This window comes from Saccharomyces eubayanus, chromosome VIII (genome assembly GCF_001298625.1).
Source record: "Saccharomyces eubayanus strain FM1318 chromosome VIII, whole genome shotgun sequence".
NCBI classification, from domain to species: domain Eukaryota; kingdom Fungi; phylum Ascomycota; class Saccharomycetes; order Saccharomycetales; family Saccharomycetaceae; genus Saccharomyces; species Saccharomyces eubayanus.
The window spans coordinates 581113-592838 of record NC_030983.1 but is presented as its reverse complement, the minus strand read 5'-3'; the positions used below and the strand labels follow the sequence as shown (position 1 = coordinate 592838).

Here is an 11726-nt window from a genome sequence, read left to right as displayed (position 1 = left end):
AAAAAAAAAAAAAAAAAAAAAGCGCGAAAGCCATTTTCGAAATCAAGTCTATTTTAAGTACACTGTATATTATTTTACATAAAAATGGCTAGAAAGGGCAATGATTTTAATTTTTGAAGATGTTGTCTCCCTTGTTTATTTGAATCTTTTTATCTTGACCAGCACTAATAATGCCCACCTTTTCTGCCCACTTGACAGCAAAGACTTTATCGTTAACACCCTTTTGAACCGATTTGTCTTCTCTTGTGATAGTGTACATTGGAGAAGTGGATCTGACATCCCATACTTTCACAGTCCCATCATGGGAACCTGAGCACAGGATGTACTCGTTCTCGGGACAGGTGTCCAATGAAGAGACAAAGTTTTTATGACCAATTAGTTGTTGCTGCGTGACCTTGGAAGATGCCCCTAAACGAGGATCATGCAATGTGATGTGTCTGGCGCTGGACCCGCACGCCAACAAGTTCAAGGAGGGCAATTGTGCAATGGAAAGTAACGAGTACGATGTGGCTCTTGTGTCTATGCATCTAGCGGTGACCAAATCCCATGTCTTAATAGTATGGTCTTGCGATACGGAATAACCGACGGTGTTATCAGTGGAGTCAAAAATCACCTGTTCCACGGGGGCTGTGTGGGATTCTAATAGAGATAGTGGAGCACGTCTTCTGATGGTACCATCTTTCATCGTCAACTTTCTTCTTTTCCTGGCTGCAGTGGATATTTTATTATTTGGGTTATTTATGTCTTCTAATGGATCCACGATGTTCATTTCTTTGTAAATAGTAGACCAGAACCCAATGGAGTTATCGTAAGACGCAGATAATATTCTGGAGTTGTCGGACACGTCGATGGAGACGACTGGTGCCTTGTGACCTTCCAAAATTGCCAAGGTCTTACCATCTTCAATATTGGCTTCTTCATCTTCGTCTTCGGCTGCTCGTTGTTGCGGAGTCAATTTCAAGTCATCGTTTTTGGTTTTCCATAGTCTTAAAGTACGGTCGTTACCGGCTGAAACTAGTCTTGTGTTCGAGATGTATTTGACAGCACGGATAGGACCGGAATGGCCACTGTATTGCTTTTGCACGTTACCTGATAGATTCCAAGTACGGACAATACCATCATAAGAACCACTGATGATGTGTTTTGAGTTGTCGCCCACGTCTAGGGAACTGATCCAGTCTTCATTGCTGAAACTGTTCAAATACGATGGTGGCAGGACAGCCCTGGTATATTCTACATTCAGCGAAGTTTCACTGGATAGACCTTTCTTAGTCAAGTAGTCCTGCAATGAAGTACGCAACAGCTCACCGTCAATCAAGAAATCGAAAGGAACAGGCTTATCCGAGTCCAATAGGTGATTAACAACTTCGGACAGCCCGTATCTCTTCAAAGAGATGGGTGCGTACATTGGTGTTTCTTGGACATGTAATGCTTCATCCTTCTCACGGGTGAAAAACCTGATCTTGACCTGCGACTTATCTTCCGCCATAGTTAATGTGTGTTATACGGTTTCCTTGGAGGGCTCTTTAGAAGTCTATGCAGCGTGCGTATCAACACTAAGCCTTTATATATAGACCTAGATGAGCTCTATACCTTTCACTGCTCTTTCCATTTTGCGATGAGATGAGCACTTCGAAAATTTTTCAAAAATTTTCCAAGTCCCAGCCGGGTAACTAAACCGATTTCAAAAAATGAAAAATCACAATACTGGCGCCAATTACGACGGCAGTGGCAGTTACAAGTGATGATAAAGTCGGTCGCGAAGACCAAATGAATGCTACTACGACTAAATATAGACAGATAAAAAAACGATATCTCGCTTGCGCAGCTACCGATCTGGGCCAATGGGAGGTGCTAAAAAAAGCACCTGTGAGAAGCACCCAGAACAGTATGAGGACGCTCACGAGTGTGGGAGTTGCTCTAGCTCTTCTTTTCCCCTCTGATCACCTACGGATGTAATATAGATGGCACAGTGAATAGAATGCATTTTTAATATGTATCATGCCCTTTTTCAAACCGAGACCAAAGCTTAAAACAAGAATAAAAGTGAATAGAAGATGGGAAATACCTGCTGACTCCGCGCCTTTTATACCGGATCAAATGCTCGAGGCAAGAAAAAAAAGTTTTCTCGTTGACGCCGTCTACCGGTACCGGACCACTGCGGCCAGCTTGGGGTAATCGAAGAAGCGTTTATTAGGTCTTCGCAGTTACCTTGAAGACTTGAACGTTGCTTGTCGACTGGACTTGTAACTCAAAGACTGCGTACTATCAAAGCAGAAAGCAATCAACACAACCGAAATGGCATCATCAGTCCCGGGGCCCATCGAATTGCCCGCATCCCGCTATGATCTCTCCACGTACTGGGGCAGAATCCGCCATTGTGCAGGAATCTCCGATCCTACCATGTTGCTCACCAGTGAGAAGGACCTGGCGCACGCCAAAGAAATCATCAGTGCGTACCGCCATGGGGAGTTGAAGGAGACCACGCCGGAGTTCTGGCGGGCTAAGAAGCAGCTGGACTCCACCGTGCATCCGGACACAGGCGAGACGGTTCTTCTGCCCTTCCGCATGTCCTCCAACGTGCTGTCCAACCTGGTGGTCACCGTCGGGATGTTGACCCCTGGTTTGGGTACCGCAGGTACCGTGTTCTGGCAATGGGCGAACCAGTCGTTGAACGTTGCCGTTAATTCTGCGAACGCCAACAAGTCCCATCCAATGTCGACGTCCCAGTTGCTCACCAACTATGCCGCCGCAGTGACAGCGTCGTGTGGTGTGGCACTCGGGTTGAACAACCTGGTGCCCAAGTTGAAAAACATCTCCCCACATTCGAGATTGATCATGGGCCGTCTGGTGCCCTTTGCCGCCGTCGTGAGTGCCGGTATTGTCAACGTCTTTTTGATGAGAGGCAATGAGATCAGAAAGGGTATCTCTGTGTTCGACGCAAACGGCGATGAGGTCGGAAAATCGAAGAAGGCTGCCTTCATGGCTGTCGGGGAGACCGCCCTGAGTAGGGTCATCAACGCCACTCCAACAATGGTCATTCCACCTTTGTTGTTGGTTAGACTGCAACGCGGTGTTTTGAAAGGTAAGTCCCTTGGGGTGCAAACTTTGGCTAACCTGGCGTTGATCTCAGTCACCATGTTTTCCGCCCTGCCTTTTGCTTTGGGTATTTTCCCCCAAAGACAATCGATCCATTTGAGCAAACTGGAGCCCGAATTACATGACAAGAAGGACAAGGACGGGAAGACAATCGAAAAAGTCTACTTCAATAGAGGTATTTAGAGCTGAGGGAACAAGACTACATAATTATAAACAAATGCCAAACACCGAATTAATAAATAAGTTAACAACTAATTAAAATATAGAAACAAATATACAAACAAATTACTAACTACTACTGTAGGACTGTTATTGTTATTACCGCACTGAATTAACGTCACGAGGACTCATTATCACCAGATACGTATTTTCTAGTCAAAAACAAAATGGGCGAACCAAAAAAAAAAAGAAAAAAAGAAACTCAGATAACTTGATATGAAAACCTTTTTTTGGTTGCAACCCTTTTAGAGGTTACAAACAATAAAGGACAACACAAGTCGCAGCCTTTGTATTTCAATAATTGTACTTGCTTAGTGGGTTAACTGAGTGTGTTTGCTAGTTTTTATCTTTTTTTATTACTACAATAGAGGTTAAGCTTTTGAATCCCCTTTCATTTGAATCGAAGAAAAATTTATTCGTACCAACAACACAAGGAAAAAAAGATGTCGGAGAAGGAGGAAGCGATTTTTCGCTCTGCTGAAATGGCTTTGGTCCAGTTCTATATCCCTCAAGAAATCTCAAGGGACTCGGCCTACACTTTAGGGCAAGTGGGTCTGGTGCAATTCCGTGATTTGAATTCCAAAGTGCGTGCATTTCAAAGAACTTTCGTCAACGAAATTAGAAGACTTGACAATGTTGAAAGACAGTATCGTTACTTTTATTCTCTTTTGAATAAACACAACATAAAGCTTTATGAAGGAGATACTGACAAGTATTTGGATGGCTCTGGTGAATTGTACGCTCCACCAAGCGGTTCTGTGATAGACGATTATGTTCAAAATGCCTCTTATTTGGAAGAAAGATTGATACAAATGGAGGACGCAACTGATCAAATCGAACTGCAAAAAAATGATTTGGAACAATACCGCTTTATTTTGCAATCAGGGGATGAGTTCTTCTTGAAGGGTGACAATATCGACAGCACTTCCTACATGGATGAAGACATGATCGATGCCAATGGAGAAAACATTGCAGCTGCCATTGGTGCATCTGTCAATTACGTTACTGGTGTGATCTCAAGAGAGAAAGTTGCAACTTTAGAACAAATTCTTTGGAGAGTTCTAAGAGGTAACCTTTTCTTTAAAACTGTTGAAATCACGGAACCTGTGTACGACGTCAAGACCAAAGAATACAAACAAAAGAATGCCTTTATTATATTCTCTCACGGTGACCTAATCATCAAAAGAATTAGAAAAATTGCAGAATCTCTAGATGCCAATTTGTACGAAGTTGATTCTTCCAATGAAGGTAGAGCTCAACAATTGATGAAAGTCAACAAGAGCTTGAGTGATTTGTACACTGTTTTGAAAACCACTTCCACTACTTTAGAAAGCGAATTGTATGCTATTGCGAAGGAATTGGACTCTTGGTTTCAGGACATTACTCGTGAGAAGTCCGTTTTTGAAATTTTGAACAAATCTAACTTTGATACGAACAGAAAGATTTTAATTGCTGAAGGTTGGATTCCAAAGGATGAATTGGCCACTTTACAAGCCCGTCTTGGCGAAATGATTTCAAGATTGGGTATTGATGTGCCATCCATCATCCAAGTATTGGATACCAACCATACACCACCTACTTTCCATAGAACCAACAAGTTTACTTCTGGTTTCCAAAATATCTGTGACTGTTATGGTATTGCGCAATACAGAGAAATTAATGCTGGTTTACCCACAATCGTCACTTTCCCATTCATGTTTGCTATCATGTTTGGTGATATTGGTCACGGGTTCTTGATGTTTTTAGCCGCATTAGCTCTTGTTTTGAATGAAAGTAAAATCAACAAAATGAAAAGAGGCGAAATCTTTGACATGGCTTATTCAGGTAGATACATCATTTTGTTGATGGGTGCCTTTTCCATGTACACCGGTTTCCTCTACAACGATGTCTTTTCCAAGACATTAACAGTTTTCAAGTCAGGTTGGAAATGGCCTGATCATTGGAAGAAAGGTGAGAGCATTACCGCTACTTCTGTCGGGACATATCCTATTGGGTTGGATTGGGCTTGGCATGGAACTGAAAACGCTTTGTTGTTTTCAAATTCATACAAGATGAAATTATCAATTTTGATGGGTTTCATTCATATGACATATTCCTATTTCTTTTCATTGGCAAACCATCTCTACTTTAATTCCATGATTGACATTATTGGTAACTTTATTCCTGGTTTATTATTTATGCAAGGTATTTTTGGTTATCTTTCCGTTTGTATCGTATACAAATGGGCCGTTGATTGGATCAAAGATGGGAAGGCCGCACCTGGGTTATTGAATATGTTGATCAATATGTTCTTGTCACCAGGAACCATTGATGATGAACTATACCCTCATCAAGCAAAGGTTCAAGTGTTTTTGTTGCTAATGGCCTTGATTTGTATTCCTTGGTTATTATTGGTGAAACCTTTACATTTCAAATTCTCGCAAAAAAAGAAATCGCATGAGCCATTAGCATCAACCGATGCAGGTGCTAGTTCAGAAGACTTAGAAGCACAAGATTTAATTACCACAATGGACGCTGATGATGCTGAAGAAGAAGAAGTTGGTTCTGGTTCTCATGGTGAGGAATTCGGCGATATTATGATCCATCAAGTTATCCATACTATTGAATTCTGTTTGAACTGTGTTTCACACACAGCATCCTATTTACGTCTATGGGCTTTGTCATTAGCACATGCGCAATTGTCAAGTGTTTTATGGACAATGACAATTCAAATTGCTTTTGGATTTAGAGGATTTTTGGGGGTGTTTATGACAGTCGCACTTTTCGCCATGTGGTTTGCACTAACTTGCGCGGTTCTAGTTTTAATGGAAGGTACATCTGCCATGTTACATTCCTTACGTTTGCACTGGGTTGAATCTATGTCCAAATTTTTCGTCGGTGAAGGTTTACCATATGAACCATTTACATTCGAGTACAAGGATATGGAGGTAGCTGTTGCTAGTGCCAGTTCTGCTGCTGTCACTTCCAGCTAAGGGCCAGAGACTTTTTAAAACCGAAAAGTTAAATAAATACCTGACTAAGTTATAAGTAATTTCTATTATATATTATTAGTACTAATTAATTCAGTAAGTATTTTAACAACACTCCAGCCAAAAAAAAAAAAAAAAAAAAAAAAAACTAACATTACCTCATAAAGACACTAGACTTACTATCTAACCCACCAGTAACCATTATTTGTCTTGGTAAAATATTGGAGTCGTAGTCTACATCCATGTCCAGACAATTAATAAACCCTGAATGCAAATCGTTCCAAGTATGTAAACATTGCCCAGTGTTTAAATCCCAACACCTAACAGATTTATCATCACCACAAGAAAACAGATACTGACCACGGATGAAAATGTCTCTAACCCATGAAAGATGGCCCTTTAGCGTTAAAAGGCATTTAAAATTCGAATCTGTGGGATTCGGTATGGGGGCTCTATGAGCCATTAGTCTGGGCAGAGGTATTTCCCAAATTTTTATCGTTCTATCTCTTGACGCAGAAACGCAATATTGAACCCCCCAGTTCTCGTATTGGGTTGTTGATGGGGTTCTGAATCTTACGTTTGCCGGGTCCTCAATGAAATGAATAAACTTCACTTTCTCTATGGGAAACTCGTGCCCTGTGCCCACGCTGAGACCATTACCTGACGGCCAGTGTGTCAATCTTAATGTAGTGTCATGGGACCCGGAGATGATATAGTCGCCTAGAACGTCTATGGAGCGTACCCATTGGGAATGAGGCTGAAATGATTTCAGCGACCAGCCGTTGTGGAAGTCCCAAACCTTAACAGTTTGGTCTCTAGAACAGGACGCAATGAATATGTCATTGTTTTTCTGCCAAATTTTCACTGCGGAGATGATGTGTTCGTGGCCTAGTAAGGATCTGATTTGTTGAAATTTGCATTCGTTGGAGATCCATTTGAAAACATGGATTTGCAGGTCTTTGGACGCAGTAGCCACCAGTAAGTGGTTTTTAGTGTTCGCATTCGTAAAGTTAGTAAACAACACGTCGATGAAAGTTATTGCCTTTGTGTGAGTTTGTAAAGACGCCAAAGGGATGGAGTAGTTCAGTAGATCGAATGCATATAGTTTGCCATGGTCCGTGGCTACGAACACTATCGGTAGATTGGGATGTAACTTTATGGACGTAATGGACGATTCTACGTTGACCGAATAGTTTGGTGAGCTTCTCGGTACCCATTTCAAAACGTTTGGAGCGCTGGCACCGCTACTAGCGAGAGGCATTGATTGTGATAGTTCTGCTACTTGGGAGCTTAAATCGTTAATCTGGGATACAAGAGCCTCTGTGTTTTGTTCCAAGTCAATAATTTTCCGCTGCAGTCTGACGATGGAGTTCCATTTTCTTGGCAGTAGTAGTTCATCAACATCCGCTATACCTTCGTTGTTGTTGTTGTCGTCGTTGTCGTTTGAAAATTCTTGCTGGTCCACGGGTTCTAACAGAAACTTAGACAGAGTTACGATGGTGTTCCGAATACTCTCGTAATCCTGACCACGGTCACGCTGTACTGTTTGCTTATAGTTCCAATTCAAGTATCGCAACACGCTTTTATCGAGCTCATTCTTTTGTGTATCTGTCAAGGGTAGCTGCTGCTGCCAATGGGTCATATCCTTGTGCTGAGCTGTTTCTTTTTTTGTATTTAAATATATATATATATATATATAGATAGAGAAATATCTATATATAAATATGTATATATCTGCAATTGGGCGTAGGGTCTAACTGATTTACCAATGACTATTCGGGACGATAATGCCCAAGATTACGTATATGTTTGCCAAATAAAAAGAAACAAGTGCAATATGCACGATTTACATCAACAAAAAATTTCAGAACACCCACATCCCACAGCGCAAACCTTTAGGGGCCCCACAAGAGCGAGTGCAACAGTCTCAGAAAGCAAATGCAGGCCCTTCTTCACACTTCATTCAGCAGGCCGTGCTGCGACCTCGAACCGTACCTTACCAAGAATATACCCAGATATAACAACCCACTTATGTTATCCACCCTTACGCTGCCGTTACCATAGCTACCGTCCGGGTACTCCACGGCTGCTACGCGGGAAAAAAAAAAAGGAAAACAACATTAAGCAACATGAGAATAAAGCGGCCCGGCAGGAANGCGGCCCGGCAGGAATCGAATTTTTTTTTTTTTTTGTTTTTGTTTTTGTGTTTTCCAAGTTTTCTAGAAGCCGGAACAAAAGACACAGGCTTAAAACGGCGTAGAGCCAGAATTAAAAAAACCACGCGGACGAGACGGGCCGTGACTGGTGCCGTCGGATCCCCGCGTGTAATCCGTGGCACGCTAAAGGGTGAAATCGGTTTATCCGAGCGGTTTATGGGAAGGGTCTTTTGCTATTTCGCACTCTTGTGTGCCTGGTTGTCTCGGCACTACTACTTCGCCTGTGCTTCTTTTATTATTATTATTATTTTTATTTTTTTTGTGTGCGTGCATGCGTGTGTGTGTGGTTTTTTTTTTCTTTCCATAAGTGCTTATTCGCTACCGTGTCGTTGATCCATTAATCACGAATGTACGTCGGGCTTCTGCTTAGTGTACAAAACAGACGTGTCTCTTCTTGATTCATTATCCGCAAACAAACGTAGCCTCTCTCTCTCTCTGTTCTTTTGTTTTCGTTACTCACGCATCAGTTCTTTTGCCTATTATATCGCCAACAAGTGCTTAATCTTTCGTCCGACCCCTACGTCGCTCGCCCCTTTTCTTTTTCTTCGCCTAGATCTATTTGGCTATATATTTCACTTCAACAAATCTGCACGAGAGGTAAAGTGAAATTCAGCATAAAGGGCATAAATTATACAATTCTTCTTAAGTGAGCAAGCGCAAGACAGATTCCGTCCATTTCCGTCCATTTCCTCAAAGAAACCAAAGTTTCGTTTATTTTCTAGAGACACACACACACACACAGGTTTCTCAATTTTGGGCCTCTTTCTTTTCCCGTTTTTTCGAAAAACTCTAGAAATCTCCCCCCACCTCCTATTTTCTAGAATCGCAAAGAAATTTCTAGATTTAAGAGATTTTCACCTTTTTCATAAAGGAGAACTGTAAAAGCAAAAAAAAAAAATTGTCGGTAACAATCTACATCTGACTCAAGACTCGTTTCAGGCTACAAACTCATAAAATAGTACTGCTGTTTGACTACTATCGCTACTGCCGCTAGAATAATATTTCAAAAAATTTGAAATACTAACAACGATTTTACTATTGATAGGACCAAGCTGTACTTCGTTCAAACATGCCCAATCTATTGTCAAGAAACCCCTTCCACGGTCATCACAGCGATCACCATCATGATCGTGATAATTCGTCCTCTAACAACCCGCCGCAGTTGATTAGAAGCTCTAAATCTTTCTTAAACTTCATTGGTAGAAAGCAGAGTAATGACTCATTAAGAAGCGAGAAATCTACAGATTCAATGAAATCTACCACAACTACCACCAACTACACCACATCAAACATCAACAACAACTCCCATAGCCATACCAACACAACAACAATTTCCACAAACAATAATAATAACAATAACAATAACGAAACACACCACCATCATAATGTCTCTCACGCACTCCATGACTACACTTCTCCAGCATCACCGAAACAAACTCACTCCATGGCCGAATTGAAAAGATTTTTTAGACCCTCTGTAAATAAAAAACTATCTATGTCCCAACTGCGTTCAAAAAAAAATAGCACTCATTCTCCACCGCCATCAAAATCGACTTCTACAGTCAACTTAAATAACCACTATCGCGCTCAGCACCCCCACGGTTTTACGGACCATTACGCCCATACTCAATCTGCTATACCGCCGAGCTCAGATTCCATCCTGTCTCTGTCAAATAATATCAACATCTATCATGATGATTGTATCTTGGCCCAGAAGTACGGGAAATTGGGTAAGCTACTGGGTTCCGGTGCAGGTGGGTCCGTTAAAGTTCTTGTGAGACCTACTGACGGTGCCACTTTTGCCGTTAAGGAATTTAGACCAAGAAAACCAAATGAAAGTGTCAAAGATTATGCCAAGAAATGTACCGCGGAATTTTGCATAGGTTCCACGCTACACCATCCAAACGTTATCGAAACAGTCGACGTTTTCTCTGATTCCAAACAAAACAAATATTATGAAGTTATGGAGTACTGTCCGATTGATTTCTTTGCAGTTGTCATGACGGGTAAAATGTCTCGTGGTGAGATCAATTGTTGTTTAAAGCAACTGACCGAAGGTGTGAAGTATTTACATTCTATGGGGCTAGCACACAGAGATTTGAAACTAGACAATTGTGTCATGACTTCTCAGGGGATTTTGAAGTTGATCGATTTTGGTAGTGCTGTTGTATTTAGATATCCTTTTGAAGATGGCGTAACTATGGCCCACGGGATCGTGGGTAGTGATCCTTATTTGGCGCCTGAAGTAATCACTTCTACGAAATCATATGATCCTCAATGCGTCGACATATGGTCTATTGGGATCATATATTGTTGTATGATGCTGAAAAGGTTCCCATGGAAAGCTCCCAGAGATTCCGATGACAATTTCAAATTGTACTGTATGCCGGATGATATAGACCATGATTATTCGGAATCAGCCAAACATCATGAAGAGTTATTAAAGGAAAGAAAGGAGAAGCGCCAAAGGTTTTTGAACCACAATGACTGTTCCAGTATCAGTCAACAGCCACCAATCCATGAATCGGATTCAAAGCCGGTTCAAAATCAAATCCCAACCCCAACACCTACACAAGATAATAAGAACAGTAATAAACCTGAGATTGTGATTGAACCAGAAGCCGGACAAAAAGAAGCCGAGGACAATGATAACGATGACAGCAATAATGATAAGGAAAGTACGCCAGCTAACGACAAAGCAAGCACTAAAATTAATGTTATTGCGGACGGAAATGATAATGATGGTACACAAGCTCCAGTAGACGCCGACGTTAACGCCAATGTGAACAAGAATGTTAATGCAGATAAAGCTCCTCATGGACAACAACAGCACCACGACAGACGCCATAGTAATTCTCCGGACAATAAATTGATGCAACAACATAAAGGTCCTCATCATAAAAAGATCATTCACGGCCCATACCGTTTGTTACGTCTATTGCCACATGCTTCAAGACCTATTATGTCTCGTATTCTGCAAGTGGATCCAAAGAAGAGAGCTACCTTAGACGATATTTTTAATGATGATTGGTTTGCCTCTATTGCCGCTTGTACGACGGATTCTAAAAATGCAACTATTAGAGCACCTGGTCACCATCATACGTTGGTTAGAGAGGAAAACGCTCATCTAGAAACCTATAAGGTTTAATACGAGTCATTCGATTATTTCACTTCTTTTATTTTATCAATTAATTACTAATTGTATTTTTTACTTTTTATTTCT

The 11726-nt window shown here is 41.3% G+C and overlaps 6 protein-coding genes across 6 annotated transcripts; 4 read left to right on the top strand and 2 right to left on the bottom strand.

Moving 5' to 3' along the window:
- Positions 1–106: 106 nt before the first annotated feature.
- Positions 107–1489, bottom strand: YTM1 (Ytm1p; the record flags this gene model as incomplete). The annotated part of the gene is made up of 1 exon (XM_018368090.1): positions 107–1489. The coding sequence occupies one exon, from the start codon at positions 1487–1489 to the stop codon at positions 107–109; it is 1383 nt and encodes a 460-aa protein (XP_018219472.1).
- Positions 1490–2298: 809 nt separating this feature from the next.
- On the top strand, positions 2299–3282 carry FSF1 (Fsf1p; the record flags this gene model as incomplete). Its single annotated transcript, XM_018368089.1, has 1 exon — positions 2299–3282. One exon carries the CDS (start codon positions 2299–2301, stop codon positions 3280–3282), a length of 984 nt encoding a protein of 327 aa, XP_018219471.1.
- Positions 3283–3761: 479 nt separating this feature from the next.
- On the top strand, positions 3762–6290 carry VPH1 (H(+)-transporting V0 sector ATPase subunit a; the record flags this gene model as incomplete). Its single annotated transcript, XM_018368088.1, has 1 exon — positions 3762–6290. One exon carries the CDS (start codon positions 3762–3764, stop codon positions 6288–6290), a length of 2529 nt encoding a protein of 842 aa, XP_018219470.1.
- A 151-nt stretch (positions 6291–6441) lies between these two features.
- PAC1 (Pac1p) lies at positions 6442–7929 on the bottom strand (the record flags this gene model as incomplete). Its single annotated transcript, XM_018368087.1, has 1 exon — positions 6442–7929. The coding sequence occupies one exon, from the start codon at positions 7927–7929 to the stop codon at positions 6442–6444; it is 1488 nt and encodes a 495-aa protein (XP_018219469.1).
- A 126-nt stretch (positions 7930–8055) lies between these two features.
- On the top strand, positions 8056–8547 carry DI49_5088 (uncharacterized protein; the record flags this gene model as incomplete). The annotated part of the gene is made up of 1 exon (XM_018368086.1): positions 8056–8547. One exon carries the CDS (start codon positions 8056–8058, stop codon positions 8545–8547), a length of 492 nt encoding a protein of 163 aa, XP_018219468.1.
- Positions 8548–9572: 1025 nt separating this feature from the next.
- HRK1 (putative serine/threonine protein kinase HRK1) lies at positions 9573–11651 on the top strand (the record flags this gene model as incomplete). The annotated part of the gene is made up of 1 exon (XM_018368085.1): positions 9573–11651. The coding sequence occupies one exon, from the start codon at positions 9573–9575 to the stop codon at positions 11649–11651; it is 2079 nt and encodes a 692-aa protein (XP_018219467.1).
- Positions 11652–11726: the final 75 nt, after the last annotated feature.